We start from the raw sequence: 19,180 nt of genomic DNA, 5'->3' as shown, positions 1-19,180 counted from the left end.
GATGTATAACAAACCACAATAATATGTACTAAGCGCAAGAACAACAAAATGATTTAACTACCCAAGGCAGAAGCATTCAGTTGAAAACAGGGAGATCAGAAAGTCACAAGGTGAGCTCAGCAGCTATTGTGTATTAAATTAGTCAATATTTTGTCATATCATCAAGAATATCATCATTGCTGACACACCTTGAAATTTCATGATATTATTTTAGGGCTATATCCCCCAGCCTTACTGCCAAGCAATTATTATCTTGATCACAGACATTTGTCAGCTCCACGAACTCCATGAAACCATCCTGTGACAACATTCATTTACCTGGAGAATCATTTATATTCTATGACATTTCACAAGTGATTGCTCCCCTCCATACTGTATCCATCACTGTTCGTACTCCAGTGATTTCGGAGGACTCTCCACTTTATTATGAGAGGGATCAAACAGGTGATAGCCACGTTTGCACACAACTGTATTGATAGCAGGGTTTAAACGCAGTTCTCACTTTACACCAGCAGCAGGTCGCTGGTCTCTGGTGAGAATTTGACTCTTTGCTTCATTGATCATTAACAAAGACTCCTCTTTCTGTCAATCTGTCATGTGATTCTCAGCAGCAGAGGAGAGTCACTCTTCACCTTTCCTCTCTAATTTGCCTCCTTCTTCTCTACTGGGAAAACCTAACACCTATCTCTTACCCCTCCATCCATGATTTTCTAAATTTAGCACTCCTAATCCACACATTGAGGATGACATACTAATATTTTACACTTAAAGCAATAGTTATCTTTCAGTCGATTTAACTGTTTTTATTATTATTGCTTTACTCTCAGTGGATTATACATTATTCCATGAATTAAACATTTAATACGAGGTAACTTTATCTTACAAATCAATACATCTGGTGAAGAATAGTATAGTGTTGCCCACTGTGAGTGCTTGAATGCTTGCTTCTTTATTGATTTCCTTGGAAATAGTGAGGAGGTTATACCACAAAGATGAATAGCACTGGGAGGTCAGATAATTAGGTCAGCACTGTAATGTTATATCCTGTGATTCTGAGACAAACCACAAAGTTTCAGTTACAGTGTGTATAAAGAGAAAAACTAAGAGGGATAGATGGTTCTGATTTGATCTATTACACCACATATCCCAACACCAGATATAAGCATACTCATTGTAATGGTCGATTGGTAAACATATTAACTAAGCACTAACATTAACGGTCCTGACAAACTCACTGAGGATGTTTCATGTCTGCATGTGGTTCGAAGATATGCTGAGCTAAGCTGAAGTCATCAATGCCTCCTTGTTTAATGTCTCCTGTCTGTCTCAGTGTTAGGCTTTTGAGGTCATGGGTCATCTCAGGTTGTGAATAAATTCACTCGATCATGCTTTCTTCCATACCGTAACCATCTATAGACTAACCATCTACATTCGATCGGTGGAGCTCGATGGCGGTCATGCACTTCATGGAATGGAAGCACTGCCTAAGAGGCCCAGCTCAGGGCATAAAAGACAAGACAAAATAAAACATTTTCCTCAGCTCTTTACTGATTTACAAACAACTTCACAAGGAATACGTTGTTTTGCATGGCTCCGATGATGCGTGACATTCAGATGGATGGAGAGCGGAAATGAAAGCATAATGGACTAGATGGATCAACATTGGTTATTGCTGCTACGTACTCCATCACAATGGAACGACATGATATTGTATGCAAACAAGCTTTCATTAAATAAGTGATTTTCATATGGATTTGTTAGCAGTTAAAACTATGTTTCCTACCGCATTTTTTAGCAGGTCTACACATCCTATAGAAATTTTAGTTCACTACTGAAAACTGCACGGGAAGACATTAAGCGTAACTCCACCAGTTTCAAACAATTAAATATGTTTACAGGTTACATATAAAGCTTTCTGTGGTTCCAGAAGAAGCTGAATGTAATCTGATGTCACTCAGCTAGTTGCATTGTGGGTAATGTAGGCACCAGGTTTTGAAAAGCAGTCCACTGGTGTAGCTTTGCACTCATATAAAACTGTTGAACTCATTATGGACAGTTTAAAAACAAATGATCCAAACTGATACAGCTGAACCAGAGATTTTGCCTTTTTTTATTCCACACATTCTTCGTCATTCTCGAAACCTGGCACCACCACTGAGTGAAATCATTAGAGGCAATTTCTCAGATTACATGCAGCTTCCTCTGGAGCCACAAAAAAATAGTATTACTCCCCAAGACCTGTAAACACACTTTAATGTGTAAAACTGGTGGAGTTACCCTTTAAGTACGAAGGAGTTTTTTCCGACTCTGGGAGAGACAGAATTCCATACACCAACCCGCTTGGGTTTATGTAGAAATTTGGCAAATGACACTGACTGAAGCTAGCAAAGGGTCTTAATGTAATCACACACTGTTCACCTTTCCTCCCCTGCCTTCATGGCCACTGCTGCAAATCCATATTGTTCCAGGCAGCTCCTTTTACCCAGGATTTTTTCAAAATAAATCAATACAGATGATCAGTCACAGATTGGTCACACTGGTCATGAATCATAAATTTGTCGTGTCACACAATACAACAATACTGTGTTAATCAGATCCTCTGATGGAGCCATGGAGAGAAGGGAAGGAGCGAAGGAGAAAATGAGCCTCATATTTCTGTAAGCTAAGGTCTGAGAGTATAATTACTCAGCAAAAACCGTAAAAGGATTTCACTTTCACAGCTTCAGCCAGGGTCCTTGGTTATTGCCTGAGCAAGCCACTGTGAAGCACCTTGGCCAGGCCTCTATGTTTCTCTCTTTCACTATGCTGTACAAACAGCGTTATGACACACTCCCATATTCACACTGCAAAGCCGTCCTCATGTAGGGAGATTGCTACAGGCTGAGGGACCATCTTTAAAGCACCATGTAAACCCCTAATGATGCAGCAGAGAAAAACATCCATTACACTGAGGAGTTTCTCACAAAAGCAATCCGAACAATTACATTTACTGGGAAAATGACGCAGACAAAACATGCATCAAACTCTTGAACACAAAAAAGAAGAATGAGAGCATCAGGTGTTTCAGCAAAGGCCAAAGCTCCCCTGAACCTAATAAAGCAGTCATTCTTTATTTATTGTACCCACGCGTATCCAGCATGTACTCTTTATTTCTTTGCACTACTTGTACTGTCACAACACACAGAACAGTTGACTTGTATACAGACTATTTTAGTTTAACTGTTTTAATATACTGTACACTGTCCTGATTAGTCAGCCTAAACTAAAACTAAAAAGCCTAAACTTAACCAAACCTTAAGGCAGCTACAAGAAATTATATTTTTTTTGTTGATGTGGACAAAAGAGCTATGAGAACCACCACCTCCTGTCGTAAAGATCCTGAGCTGATGTGCACAGCTGTTTGCAGGATGTATGGGGATGTGTCTATCTGTGGCTATGTAAGACTTACAGCTAAAATATGACAATAGTGAAACAAAGTTAAAGGTCATATTGATAACCTTTTTATGGAGACAAATAATTTTTTTCAAAATAATACATCTACAGAGCTTGTAGAAAGGTGCGGAATAAAAGTTTCTTTTCCTTATAAAACATTATTATGATTGTGAATCAATAATTTAAAAAATGTTGCCAGGTACAAAATGATTGCTTGGTTTATCTCTGTGTAATGCCGTTCATATCACGTGGTATCTGTGTTTCGTTAGCGATCAAGAGTCTTCATAGATGTTAACGTTAGCTAGCTGGAGTTAGCAATGTTAGCTAACAAACTGGCAAACACTTGAGGGGGCAGATGATTCAAACAACAGCGTTGTTGTGATGTGAATGCATGGAAGGGGGAGGCGGAATGCCAGATGTTGTGGCTGAATGTTATCAATAACACCTTTAATTTTGTTTTTGTGCCGTGCCACCAGACTGCAGAGCAACATCTCCCCTCAGACTGTGAGACTCAATTCATCCTCAGCCCTCCGCCATGAAATACTTCACTTCACTTTATGACTTATCCAACCCAGGCAACATGCAGACTAGAGGCATTGGTCAGAGGCATCGATGTTAAACAAGGTAAAAACTCCTTGTAGTATGTTTAAGCATAGTGGAGTCACCTCATTAAAATGAATGATTTTTCAACAGCGATTTGTAACTGACAGATGATGTCTTCCTGCTGACAGTGGTGTCAGATCACAAAACACTTATGTGTCATTGGAGAGCGCACGGACAAACAGTGCATTTTGTTGTCTAATTTGAAGGACTTGCTTGCATAAAAAACAACACCCAGTCCTGTTTGTTTTCAACCAAAGAAAAAGTTTAATGAGTTTATTTTGAGTTCCCTTTATTTTGACATGTCATTCTCTGAAAAAAGGACAGCTCATGTTTCATTTCCATACCCTTACCTTCTATTTTTACACCTGATCAAGATAGGTGAGGAGATTTCCATCCAAAACTGACCATCACAAATTGCACTACCTTACTGAATCCAGCAGATCACACAACCTCCACTAACATATCTCCACATATTTGCATGATTCCCTCTTAAATGCACATGTAATTAGGAGAGAGATGCACTGTGATGACACACAAACAGGGATTCTACAGTCATGCCAAAGCGGCACAACTTACAGGTGCTCAACCATCTTGTCTAACACACGCTCTCCTATTCCTTCTTTCTTCTTTCAGCTTATTTAACACTTTCAGAGTAAATATTGTCATTTTTGTACAAACCAAGTGATCAGAAGAAGTAACAAAGCTATATTGATGGAAAAATGTTGGCCAATTTGGGCGACAAACTTCCCACTTCCCACTTGTATACAAGCAACACAGGCATTAATCTGTCCTCACCTCACATCTGGTGAGCTGTCTCTCTTTTAAATACACTACACTTTCATTTGTTAATACACTGAGATGTTTCAGCATTCATTTCAAGCTGTTGCGCAACTCTCCTACCAGAAAACACAAAGAGAAGTCTGAGAAGAGAGGTTCTATTGAGAGCATCACAAAAGACAGCCGTGATGTTTGGCCTTGGAACTCGTGGATCGTGACTCTGTTGCTACAAGAGCAGGTCTGTCAAAGTGACTGCTTAATGAGCCATTATCAAAGAGCAACTCTAGTTGAGGCCTGACTGCAGGCTAGCTTAATGCGAGCTGTGTAGGTCTGTCAGGTTTTCAGAGCTTTGGGTCTCTGGGTGCCTCTCGTGGACATGTTCTCATGTCAATAAACATGTGAGAACAGAGCTGACAGACCACATGAGTACTTCAGACTGCACTCCACAGGAAAGGAAGAGAAGAGAAGAGAAGAGAAGAGAAGAGAAGAGAAGAGAAGAGAAGAGAAGAGAAGAGAAGAGAAGAAATCCACAGCCATGCATCAATCCACTTGGCCTCAAAAAGGTTCATATTTTATTCAGGACAAATAATACGAAATAAACTCCAGAAGCATTGCATACATAATGAAATTACCTCATCCTCTTTGGCATGCTGCTGCATAAAAAATAATTGGGAGAGTGAACCACACACACATAGACATGCAAACATACTCTCACACACACGCGCACGCACACACACACACACTACAAAGTGTGACCTTCAGGTTTGATCATCTGCAATGCAGTGATTAGTTTTATTGGTGTGGAAGCAGACTGTATTGATAAGACTTTTCCCCTGCTCATATGGAGTTCACTTGATCTGGTCTTTTTTATATTATATATTTATTTATATTATATTTATATCAATAAAGTGATCTGATAAATAAAATAAATAAGTAAGTTCCATGTTTAATACTGCCATGGCATCCATACAGTTGGATTACTTTACAAGAGTTGGGACCGATCTGATCCAGTATCAGAATCACATATTAAATCAGACTCCACAGTCATGGGCAGTGCTTGAAATTCCCATATTACAGTGAACCCATGTATACAAATCTACTGTCTAGTAGATGATAATGCATTGCTGTGCACTTCATTTGTTCAAATTTATCAAAACATTAAAGGAGTTATCATAGTGATTTGCTCTCTGACACCTGTTTGTGTGTGATGCCTATATTTTAAGTCAAATAATGACGCTCTGGGTTTCCCAACTCATCAAAAACTGACGCTTTGGGATGGTGGCCGACCTCTCCTACCATCCCAAAGCATCAGTTTTTGACAAGTTGGGAATGAGACTCAAAAATCTTCCCCCTCCAGTCAAAAATGTGTTTATCTTCTTGTTCCTACAGTTGAATGTTGGAGCTTCTCTGTGTAGAATGGTGTATGTGCTGAGTTTAAAACTGGAAGTCTGTTTTCACATTCTGCGCTCATTATCAATCTGATTTTAAGAGGCGGGCACAATTTGTGACTTCACAAACTGCTTGGAAGCCAATCCAGGTTCCATAAGCAGCATACACAAGTGTGGTGAGGGAACTTAAAGCTTCCAGCGCACATACACTGAGAATGGACTTTACAGGAAGGAGGAGACATCTTGTATCATTATTCTGCTAAAAATGTTTGACACGCATTGGAGATTTTTTATGTAAGCCTGAATACATGTGTAGACGGAGCTTTAACTTACAGTTCAAATAATTTTCTGTGGAATACATTTAACTTGAATACATTTTTGCATACTTTTTATTCTTTTGATAAGAAACCAGTGTAGTTTGTGTAGTTTACTGCAGCCTCATATAACCTCACATAATACCAACAGGACTGCAACAGAGCGCATACCTTAAACAATTAAATCCAGCCTAATCCAATATCAAATAAGATAGGCCTGTATCACTCCACATTTAACCATAAATTAAGCTCACCCAATCTGGGATCTGTATTAAATTGTGTATAGATAGATACCAGCCAACTAAATACGATTATTTTCATCAAGATCCATGCGTTATTCCGTGAGAAAATAATGAAAATGTGAAAAAAAAAAAAAAAAGCCTCCCAATGTTATAGAAAATGAGAAAAAAAAAATCCTGAATGCGTCCCTTTATCCGGATCCACACCAAAAGTTCATGGTCTATTCTAGGCCGAGACCCATCCTCCATACAAGTTTCATAAAAATCTATTCAATAGTTTTGGTGTGATCCTGCTGAGAAACCAGCCAACCAACTAGCCAACAGACGGACAAGGGCGGAAAAAAAAAACATAACGTCCTTGACGAAGATAAGATGAAGAAGAATCAAGAAGAAAAACACTGGTATCAGTATTGGTATCACCAGACATCCAAATTCAGGTATCTCAATCAGATCAGACCTGAAAAACAGTGCATGGGTGCATCTCTAGGGCGAGTGTAGTGTAGTGTGTAATTATGTCAAGACTTTTATCCAAAAGCTCTCTCCGGGACTTACCACGCTGTCCTTCAGCCTTTAGTGCCTTGCGTACTTGCCGCTCCACAATCTTAACAAAAGATGCTGTCTCCATATCTGTCTGTGAAAGCCTACTATACATCAAGCCTGATTACTCTCAGTGATCTCTGACCATAAATTGAATATCATTTAAAACAAAAATATCCTTTGCGCTACTGCTCAGGTTTTCACACCCCTCGTGATGTCCCACAGAGCTTGACACAACCTTTTTAACCCTATCACACACCAGCAGGGGCACCTTACCTCACCCCCTCACACACATATCTCACTTGTCACCCCATTTATGAAAACCATCTCCCAACCAGAAATGTTCCAACATGCAGATAACCATATCCCACAGATAGCACTGACACTTTCTCAGCTGGCTGGAGGTAGCCGACCAGAAATGTCAAGTGCTGTCATGTCATGGCTAAATGGTGTTGGTGAAATGGCAACTTATATAATGGCCTTATGGCATGGGGCAGCGAGTGAGACTGTGCATTGAGTCCCAAAACAAAAATAAGGTCTCTGGAAGATATTGTGTGTCTGGTTTAGCTACATGTTGTTTGTACAGAAGCGTTTCAGCTTCCACTCTGTCCCCCAGTGCAGCATCTGTCTGGTCTCTGACACACTGTACCTGAGTGCTCCACCGTCTCCAGCCTAGTGTACATAACTGAAAACAACTGGCCTTTCTGCGCAGTGAAAGCCGAGCACTCACCACCGCAAACAGGTTACTTAGTCACTGCCCGCCCCATCATCTCTCTTCCTCCCTCTCCTTCTCCCTCGCTCACTGTCTGAATAAAGGACAACAGCCACAGGGGGGTAGGGGATGGTGAGGGGCTGCCTAAAACGTTGGGAATTGAACTTCAAGACAGTGATGTGCGAGAAGTAACAACAAGTACGAAAAAATAAGAACCTCCAAAAGGTCATAAAAAATGTTGATAAAGCTATGTGAGCGCCCAGGATGGAAAAAAAAGAAGGCGACAAAGTGTTTGCTGGATGTGATGAATGAGACGGAAGCAGTGGGGCTAATACCATTTTTTTCTTTCTTTTTTTTTTTTTTTTTTTTTTTTTACAGCAAAACTGTTTGGAAGTGTTCCACTGCTCCAAAACAATGTACACAAAAATGAATGCATACAGAGAGAGAGAGAGAGAGAGAGAGAGAGAGAGCAAGAGAAAGAGAGAGTGAGAGAGAGAGCAGGAGGAAGACAGAGGCAGCAGCAGCACAATACTGCCTGCTGCACTGCAGCAAAAATCTACACAGCATACCATAGCCACCACACAACCTCCAGCACTGCACAGAGCAGACCCCTGTACAGAGGGAGAGGAGTGATAGAGACAGAGTGAGGTCGACTATGACCGTCTGTGTGTGTGTGTGTGTGTGTGTGTGTGTGACACAAGACAACTGAATGACAAAAGAGAAAGCACAATCTTATTTTGTTTTTTCTGAGGCATTCAACAAATAAGATGAATCACTCACATCAATCAAAAACCAAGAGGAGGTTGTTTATGTCTCTGTAAAATGGGCATGAAACACAGCTAAACAAAGTCTGTGAGACCCAACTGTTACAAAGCCACAGCCTTAGTAAGTGGGCATTCAGACTGAAAGTAGGAATTCATTAAAAGATCAGGTAAAATACTATTCATTATGTCCAGTTTCGGTTATACATCCATGCATTTGATGGCTTATCAGAAGCTAAAACACTGCACAGCGGTTTGTAATAGTATGATGAAGGATTTTACTGCGCTGGAAAGTTATCAAGGCGGCAATAATTAGATTTTTCATTCCAATGATTGCAAGGGAAACAGTGGAAATATAGGGTTACAAAATAATCTACCAGGAAAGAGTGCTTTTACATATTTGATTGGCAAGCGCAGCACCTCGATGAGCCAGGTTCAACTTCTTTTCGTTGCAGGGGGCGCCCTCTGCACCCCTGCTGCGTCAACAAACTGGCCTCATTTAAATGAATGAGAGGGCTGCAATTTTCACGCAAGGCTTACATTGTTGGGCAGTTCACAGCCTCAGCAGAGACTTCGGTAATCTGGACCAAACAAATCGTAGCCAAAGAAAAGAAAAAAACACAATCAACCACTGGACATCTATCACAAAAACTCCACGTGAGAGCAATTTAGCACTGGACAGACAATGCTGAGCGGCTAGAAACAGAGTCACTGAAAGTCTGAAGTGACACTAATCTGATCATTGAGACACAAGAGGTGCAGACAGAGCAACAACTACACTGTGGCCTGTGAAAGCAAATAAGGACCAAGTTCTCTCCCAAATAAAACATAAATGCCAAGAAGTCAACACACTCCCAAACCAAAGCTAAATACAATATTTACTTAGGTAAAATCCTGACATTGCCATGGAAGCAGCAAAATTCAGTATGTCAGAGCAAGTCACAGCCTGAGGGAAAAACCAGCAGAACAACTCACTGTATGAAACCACGCTAAGCTCCTTCAAAATCTGACTCCTGTTTATTTTTTATTCATGTTTTTTCTTGTATAGTTCTCACCATTCCCTTTGTTTTCAGCCAGTAAATGATATGTGTAAAGTGAGTAAGAGAGAAAGAGAAAGAGTCCTTGCTTATCCCATCAGTAGGGAGCACAGTCTGATGATGGACAACAGCAATAAATGAGCTACAAGCCAACGGCGAGTCATGAAATCATATCAGCAATCAATCATAATCAAATCATCAAAATGTACTTCCAGCACAGGAAAAAAGCACACCCAGCTGACCTCGCTCTGCATTTCCCTCCACCAGCCCTCGCTGCTCTGAAACAGTACAGCAGCAAACCCTCACTCCAGCACTGTGCCTCTGGCTGTTGGATTTGTAGTAACACGTACAGTGGCTCAATAACACAAACACACGCCAGTATGTTTAGTCTGGTGTGTTTGATAAAGGTTAAAGATGCTACAATCCTGTCATCAGAGCCACGGGGAACATGACCCAACCTTCTCGCCGCGCAGCACAGCAACATGCTAATGCGACTGCATCATATTCTGCTCTGAGATGACAGCCTGGAGACAAAATGACTGATAGTACCCAGTCAGCAAACTCTGTCAGCCCTAAAACCCTTCAGTTCCTGGGTATCTTTCTACTTTAACATCAGGTGAAATACCAACAGGCTCTATTAGCATATTAATAAAAATCTGCAGTCAAATCTTTTTGTGTGTATCAAAAAAATAACATTGGAAACTAATGCTTCCCATGAATGTTGATTTCTTGTCATTGCCATTATTTGGATTCCATAATCCACTTCAGTGGTTTGTCAGATTCATTTTCTACAGTACGTGTTTGTTTTCTATTGGATTTATTTCATCGCATCTGCTCATCTGCATTTTTTCCACTTAACTTTGTATTTCTATCAAGCAGGAAGTTTGCCAACTGTTCTCATCCGGCACGTCTGCTGTGCATCATGACTGTTTGTGATTCCAGCCTCAGAAAGGATTATTGAAAACCAGACTGAAACAAGTTCGTGTCACTTCCTTGAGTATTATCCTCTGATTTAAGCAGGTTACAGCTCTAGCAGATCAGTTTTAATCATGCTACAATTTTAGTAACATCCCTACTTTGACTTTGCCCTTTCTCCTTATTTTTTATTTGTTATTCAGAAATACGTGAGCCTTTCTGTCCCTGTACCTTAAAGCAACATAATGCATTTTTTTAACCTTAAAATAACAGCTTCAAAATCATTTTGATGGTACAGTGTCTTGTGACAGGGTGAATGTTGTCTCTGTCACTTGTTTCTGCACTGTTACTTCTGTTGGAGGGTAGGATCACAGAATAACACATGTTTACTTCAAGATGCACGTTTTCAACACATAACATCATTATGACGTAATGAGATTTGTTTGTAGTTGGCACCTACATCCAGTCTGACAAATCGTTACAGACCTGGTTTCCACTCAGAAACTGTGGGGGGCGCCAAATTGCACAAAATGCCAATTTCTATGTAATGTTGCTTTAAGGGAAAGTCAGAGTTGGAGGGTGACAAAATGTGGGATCTGTTCATGTCTTTGCCTGTCTCTACAACTATTTCTGAAGTAAATACTAAACCTTTAAACTTCAAAGATATATGATTAGTATTTTAATTTAAACATACGATATATATTTTCTGCCACAAGGGGTCCCTTAATCAAAAACAATGAAAACAAAAGACGTAGTTTGGTGATAACGTGAAGTACTGTCAGATCATATGAATTGTTGTCTTAATTGTTAAATAACCACTATCGCTGATGAAAATCTATCTGACATGACTGAGGAAGAAATCAGGTTCACAGACAAGCTAATAAAGTGTCTCGCATGCCGTTTCCACCGACTTTCTTCTTAACTAATATCATCCGGTGTTTACGTGGAGGTTATATCTGCAGGTGACCAAATGAAGTACACAACTCAACAAAAGTCTCCTTGTATTTAGACATTTTAATGCAGAAATGTTGCATAGTATATATTTTTCTCTCCTAACAATACTGATTCCGACACCTCAACTCAGAGAATCTGTCAATACTGAATACCAGTCCAATCAGAGTGCTCCTCTTTTCCCAAACTTAAAATGTGCATATCACTGGGTGCAACTCATTACAACTATGTCTATATAATACCAAGGATAGCTGGGCCACTATAAAGCGAGTCAGTGATTAAATGTATGTAACTGACAGTGGGAAAAAAATCTTCTTTTCATATAATTTACCTTTAGCTCCATCTGTAATATTTGTTCATGTTATAAAGATTAACATCAGCATGAAAATGTGATGCACATTTTCCTAAATGTCTATTCTGAAAAATAAATACCTCAGTAAACCTAATTTTACTGCATTTTTATAGACACCTGTACTCAATGGGTGTACCTCAAGTTCAGCATGTGTATTTAGCTTTTACCATGGCCATCTTGGATGACAATATTAATCACGTTAATGTTGACATCACTCAACATAAAATGTGAGTGCAAGCTGGAGGATATTGATATATGCATGATCTTTTATACCATTTACAATGATGCTGTTCCATTAGGCCTACAGTGCGACTGTAAAGAAACTGTGCCAATTGCTTTGGTGAGCCATGGTCCAAGGAAACAATATTGAAACACTGTAGATACACTTGTATTGTGTTATATTGTTTGTTTTCAACACAGGCATAAATCACTGCTACTGTTACAGTAATACACATAACTCTTTAAGTTATAAAACCCCAACATTACATTGGGTTGGATCCAGATCTGAGATAATATTGGAGAGGAGAGGGCTCTAGACTGTGTGGTACAATAGAGTCAAAGAACAACAGACAAATTTGTGAAGGTATTAGAAAATACCAAGATTGAGACTCAGACCATAAATGGGTTGCTTGAACCGGAGGTGGGCGAGGCTAATCTGATTTAATTTAACTAAAGCGCACAGAGATGCTGTTCAGTACAAATTATCTGGTAATGTGATGGGTTTACAGATCCAATCTTAACCCTCCTGAACTGCTCACAGACTCATCAGGGCTGCCCGGATAATGTCAAACATATTTTATGAGTAAAAATCTGGATCAGTACATCGGTACTTTCCGAACCGGACCATAACAACCAATGGAGAGACGTCCCTGAGTAGCTGACGGTGCTGCCGAGCAATGGTAAGCATTCTAGCCCTTCAGGCTAATGTTAGCTAACATACTACTGTTGACAGACACTTCAAATCTCAGCTATAGTTCTTGCTGAAGAACAGAAAACACCACACTAATCTCCATTTTGTTTATGTCTGCTTCCCCATGAGCCAGGCCCCTGCTGCTGCACAGAACGGCGCTCGCTGTTAATTCAAAATGTTTTAATATGGATCGCTGAACGTGTCCAAATCGCACTTCCTTGGGTCCTCAGCAACAAACCTGCCAAGTCTAAAGTAGATCGGATGAACGGTTCTTGAGATGTGCGGATAACAGTCTTACAGACAGACATGTTCCTCGCTTTATAGTCCGATTAAACCATAAAGCAATTGATATGGGTTGATCAGAAGTTACTGTATTTATTATTTATTATAAAACCTTTTAACAGAAATGCCTCAGAATGGGGCTTTTGATCAATGTTTTTGATCACAGGAGTAAGTGAACTATTCACATAACAAATTTCTATAAACTTAAATTAATAAACTTTAGTCAGCTACCCAATGAGTATTTTCTTTTATCAAAACTACAAACTTGACACATTTTACTCAGCTGATTACCATACTCATAAAAAGTACATTATCTGTACCGCATACTCGTTTCAGCTGAGTACTCCCTCAACCCTAGTTTAAACCATACAACAACAAAAAACATGGACTAGGGTGACATCAATCACTGGTTTCTCTGGTGTCATTTTGGAGCCTTTGTACGTTTTTAGGAGCTTGTGTGTTACTGATATGGAATTATGTAATCAGTATCTGCTGCAAGCATAGCAAATAGTTTACAGTCAACTGCAACAAATAACGTCTTCTTACATCACAAAGGGACAAGGACATGACATCGGGTTGAAAATTAGTTACAAAAACCTGCTCTTCATAGAAGATTTGGGTATTTTTCCATCAGTGAGCTTTTAGCCTCTGGTGACCACTTAAGGCCCCTTGTATTGACAATGATACCTTTGCAGCTTCTCAGATGGTGTTATGTTGACTTGTATGGCTGAAATTATAGCTCTCCAGGGTTTCTGTCAGCGGGAGCTAAATACTCCTTTTAAATACATCTCCACTATAATCATGTCAGCTTTCAATCCAAAGAGGAAATATCAGTAGGTGAGAGGATTATTGAGGAGTTAAGTTGTTACTACAGAGTGAATCGTGTTAACACTGAATGAAGGGGAAGGACAACAGCAAGGGGACAATAGCTCAGGTATCAATACCAATACAAATTTGACATTTAATAGAATAGTGAAAAAAATCTTTAGACATTTCATTAAAGTTTCACTCCAAATACGGTATACATAAATAAACAAAATAATAGCACTACAGGACTGTGACACTTTAACACAACTGAAATATACAGCATATAACTCTCAAATACTAAAAGCAGCAAAGACTGCGCGGGAGTCAGGTAGTGGTACCGATTTAAGACCAGTTCTCACAACATTTTCGAAAGGACCACACTCTTGTAGGTGAGTCACTGATCTCAAGCACAGAGGAAAGCTTGCCACCTGCTGTGTTAAGTTTCTGAGATTTGGCTTTTTATAGGGAATGAATAAACTGCCACAAATAAAGGGACATTGAATATTATTACATAAAGAGCATATTTTACTCCTCTTTTGGAAGGTTTTGCCATTACTGTGCATCCTTACTACTTAAAAATGCACTGTAGGCAAACTTTTTCTCATGGACACAGAGTCACAATTATATCCTTTTGAATATGAAACCGGTGCAGTGTTCAGTGCTCAGAGTAACCTTTCATTACTTTTGCTGGTGTTCTTGTAACGAGTTTTCAACAACATGTCATGTCTTCACCAGGAAAGCCTGTAAGGAGCCAAGGTCATGACATTACACACCGGCAAGCCCACTGGCATTGCTGTAGGGATTAAGTAGTGAGAATGAAGATAAATCCACTTTTTAATCCCAAAAGTTTGAAAAACAAACCGCAGATGGTTATTCCTCCAGAAGCTCCGGGCTCTGCCCTCAACCTTCTCCTCCAATGATCACTAGCTCCAGCAGCTGTCTGCCAGTTAATGCTAACAGGGTCACTTGTGAATCAAAAACACCGGTCTGTCCCTCCCCCCTGTCTGTTAGTCCAATTAACTGCACAGCAAGCCATATTATTTGTCTGATTAAAAAATCACCAAAAGGCATTAACACCACAAACATGGCCGAGAGGTGAAGCCCAGCAGACAGCTCATGGTCATTGCTTGCAACTACCTGTTACTCAAAGTGGCCACACCTCTTAATTATGTATAACTTAAGCCTTAATATAATTTAAACAAGTGAGTTATATAAAAATAAACTCCCTGTACAGTTGTCATGAGCAGGGAAATTAGTTATAAAGACCAGACCTGTTTTATATATCGGCTGTAGTTGAGGATGAGGTTTTATGAATCGCTTTTGGAGCCAGCCTCAAGTGGCCATTCAAGGAAGTGCAGTTTTTGTTGGTACTTTCTTAGCTCCCAAGATTGCTGCTTGCACAATATTCACCAAAGCTCTCTTCTAAAGTCATTTTTCATCATTGTAATGGCTGTTGTCAAAAAACTTCCACAACGTTCAATCTTCTCAGTCCAGTTACATTTCTGAACATTTAAACATGTTAACATTTCTGTTTACATGTCTGAACTAGACAATGGCCAATGTAGCATTGTTACAATTACATTTTTAATGTTTTCTTACTTCTAGAACAAAACCTGGAAGCGCTGGTTTCATTTCAGCTCTCTGTGGCTATTCACGACAATGCTCTCCATAAAATTGCAGTGACACCAAACCAGAGGCTATACATCTTAAACATATTACCTATAGTTGACAATGTTGACTATTACACCGGACTGTGAGAGCAATCATTTAATTCCCTGAACTTCAAGTCAAAGGCGCATGCATTCTATGTCAACTCTGCTGTACAACTGTTCAAACTTCTGTTGCCGTAAATCAATAAGCTCATAGTCTAACTGCATTATTCTCTCTTGCTCTTCATCTCTCTCTCTCTCATCACTTTGTCACTGTATTGTGAATCAGAGTGCAGTGTAACAGCTCTGCACAGGAGCTCAGCAGCTGCAGGAAAATCACAGCAGCTCCACAGCAGCTATCATGTGTCCAATTCTCTGGGATCCTGGAAGGAGCAAGCGCTGAGATGTGTCATGTGTTAGAGAGAACCTGCTAAGAGTTTTGTTACACCCCTGCTCCTCACACAATGCCATGCCTTCACTCACGGAGGTTAGGGATATGTCATACAGCTCCTGCTAAGGGTAGAGGATGAGCCAAATTACAAGATGATTTATGGAGCCTCCATAAGATACAGGGCGGAAAACCCAAGTGGGAAAAGCCCACACTATGCCCTGCTGCGATGTCTATTTTGAGATGTTCCCTCAATTTCCCAGTGTTCCTGAAAAAGAATAGAGTTATCAAAATCATGCATGCCCTGAGAAAGGCCAGTTGCAGAATAACTACTGAGGTCAAATGAAATCAGGTGAAGTCCTTGAATGAATGTTAAGTGGTTCCTTTGAAGAAAAAGTTTAAACCTGCACCTGTGTCTTCAATTTTTAAGATAGGGTTGAAGACTGAAGTACAAATATTACATGCAGGCACATTGGTTTAAGGTCCAATAAGTACAGTTAGGTTAGAAGAAGCCAAAAGACCTGTCTGTGTGTGCATGTGTGTTTAAGATAACATACAAGCAATTAACTGGTCACTAAACACCTCCCCTGATCAGTGATTGTCCAATCATGGCTTAGCAGGCACAGTTTGCGGTCGCCAGTCAAATTAGTAGAAGCACGCTTTCCTGGGAGATTACTAATGTGCATGACTTATTTCTATGGTTTAGTTTTGGCGTCTGATAAGCCATTAAATGTATAGAGCTGTTACTCAAACTGGACTTCCTGGATGGCATTTCACTGTCTCACTAGTGCCCGAGGCAACATAGCCCCACCAATGCAGCCCCATTTACTGGTTTTACGCAGGGCTGTTTTCAGGCTGAAAACTTGTTTTAAGTTACGTTTTAATGTAATTTCTGGAGTCTTGAGATTAGAAATTAATTTTAGCTAAACAATTAAAAGGACTTGGGGCAGGATCAAGAAATAAGACTCAATAGTGACACGACGGCCGTTGCGGCCATTAGGGTAACTGCAGCCATCAGCCAAGCCGGTGCAGGAGCGCACATGAACTCTTCACAGCAGTGCAGCTGATGCCTTATCCCCTACGCACACGAGGCAGCCGGGAAGCCGGCTCGCTGTGTGTAGCGACACACAAGCCCGGCGATTTACCGTTACGGTTGATGCAGTCTGACAGGCACAGGCGAAAGCAAAGACGGCATAGTGAGGGACAGAAATATCGTCTCTGATAGGGGATTGCTGTGTGTTAGCGGCTAATGTTGCTACACAGACACAAACAAACCATTAGCCTGTGGCTACATCCAGCTGCTAACGTCACCTCCCGGATAACAGGTTGGGCTTTCGGTCCCATATATAAAGGGACATATTTCTAACTATTCGGTTTCAGACTAAAGGACCGTGGAAAATGCGCAGTCTGTAACTATTCAGTGTTACACAGCGGTGGACTAAGTTACATGTTTGCAGCTAACGCTACTTTGCACGTTAGGTCACTCCAAGTCCTCTGTGATCTCATATGATTTTCAAATCAAGCTCTAAACATGACCTGTAATGTTTTCTCACCTGGTTACTAGGAAATGAGCCATGTCAGCATCTGTTTTCAGTCCCAATTCCAGTTGAAGCTGCCTCCATGAGCCGAACGCGTATCCGATGTGTATTCGGGTGCCAGCCCGGCTTTGGTCGTAATTTTGTTTCGACTCACGACATGCTGCTGATAAAACCTTCGTTTTTTTCTTAGTATGACTTTTTAGTGGACTTTGTGTGGTGGTGGGTCGTTTGCTGGCCGTTTGCTAGCAGAATCCATCACTACCCAAACATTAGTTTGGGTCCACCGCGCTTGTCTTCTTCGCGTATCCAAGTCGAAAGCCGTCGAGGATACGCATTCAGCGCCATCTTACGTCACGTCCGCAGGACTGCGCGGGAAAAGGTCACTAATGTTTTTCACCACCACCCCGAAAAACTTCAACTCAGCTGAAGTATAACAGTACATCTACATGCTGTTAACATGTTGTGACATTAAATTGCAAATTATAACGCTTTTATGCTCCTCAGAAGAGAAACTCTCAGTCCTGCTGTGTGTTTACCTCCGTTAGCTCCATCAGGTTTATCAGCTATGTTAGCTGTACGCTACTAGTTAGTGCAGCTGGCTTCTTGCTCCATTCATTCCATTAGCTGTTATGGGGCATTCAGGACAAACGTGAGGCGAATTATTTGCGCATCTAGATTACATACAAAGTCAATGAAAAGACAAAAACAGGAGGCAATCCGCGTTTATTTATGCCAGATGGCGCAAATTCGTGTGAGTTGAAATTGTTACATCGCTGATTTCCTGACATTCATGTACAGCAGTTGAGAATATAATCATGGCTGTTAGCAGACACCCAGAGCTGTACGACAGCACGTCTACTCGTACCGAGACAGGACAAAAAAGCTTGCATGGAGGAAAGTATGTGAGGAGGTCGGACTAACTGGTAAGTCATGCAAATATGTGTCAGCACAGCATAGCCCTGATCAATCTGAACTTATTTCCGTGTCCTTTTGATCTATTCATTGCAGTCAGATCACAGCGAAATCTCTTTGTTTTGGGTTCTTACCGATGTGGTAAAACAGATTAATTCAGTCAATGTCTACTTGCTGGTCACAGTTACTTTCTATTGATTTTAACACACCTAAGAAACTGCCACTCACCGGAGACAGATGGACAGGCAGCTGAGAACTGGGCACTGGTCAGCCTCAGGTAGTGCTGGAAGCAGCAGTCATCCAGACGCAGCTCCTGAAGAAGACGGTGAAATTCACCGAGCTGGGTGACGTGCGAATAACGCAAATAGAAATGAATAATCCCACAATCAAATTTGTGCGTGTAACGCGAGGCGAATATTCTCTTAGCGTTTGGTCTGAACGTACCATTAGCTCCTTGTGTCAAACACACCGTAGGAATGCTTCCCAGCAGCTGCTATTAGCTAATTAGCTCTCCTTCTGCTGATTCGACACAGAGTTGCTGTAGAATTATCAGGTACATAAAGGGTGCATCCCCCATTGAAAGTGAGGTTACTGCTTCCTTTCTGATTTTAATGCTTCATAGCAAACCAGTAATAATAACTATAGAAACATCATGAGGAGAGGCACTCCATTTTGT

At 40.6% G+C, this 19,180-nt stretch overlaps 1 protein-coding gene across 2 annotated transcripts in view; it reads right to left on the bottom strand.

Moving 5' to 3' along the window:
* fgf14 (fibroblast growth factor 14) overlaps positions 1 to 19,180 on the bottom strand; it is a 125,552-nt gene that overhangs the window by 96,012 nt on the left and 10,360 nt on the right. Inside the window, exon 1 of one of the 2 annotated variants that reach the window (XM_073473770.1) lies at positions 7,306 to 7,378. The exons of the other annotated variant lie outside the window; for it this stretch is intronic. Within the exon in view, the coding sequence (XP_073329871.1) occupies positions 7,306 to 7,378 (73 nt within the window). Of the gene's footprint in view, positions 1 to 7,305; positions 7,379 to 19,180 lie in introns of those variants that run through there. 2 annotated transcript variants of the gene reach the window in all.

This window comes from Pagrus major, chromosome 9, assembly GCF_040436345.1.
Source record: "Pagrus major chromosome 9, Pma_NU_1.0".
Lineage (NCBI taxonomy): Eukaryota > Metazoa > Chordata > Actinopteri > Spariformes > Sparidae > Pagrus > Pagrus major.
Note: the sequence above shows the minus strand (reverse complement) of the source record. Positions and strands in the feature narration are given on the sequence as shown.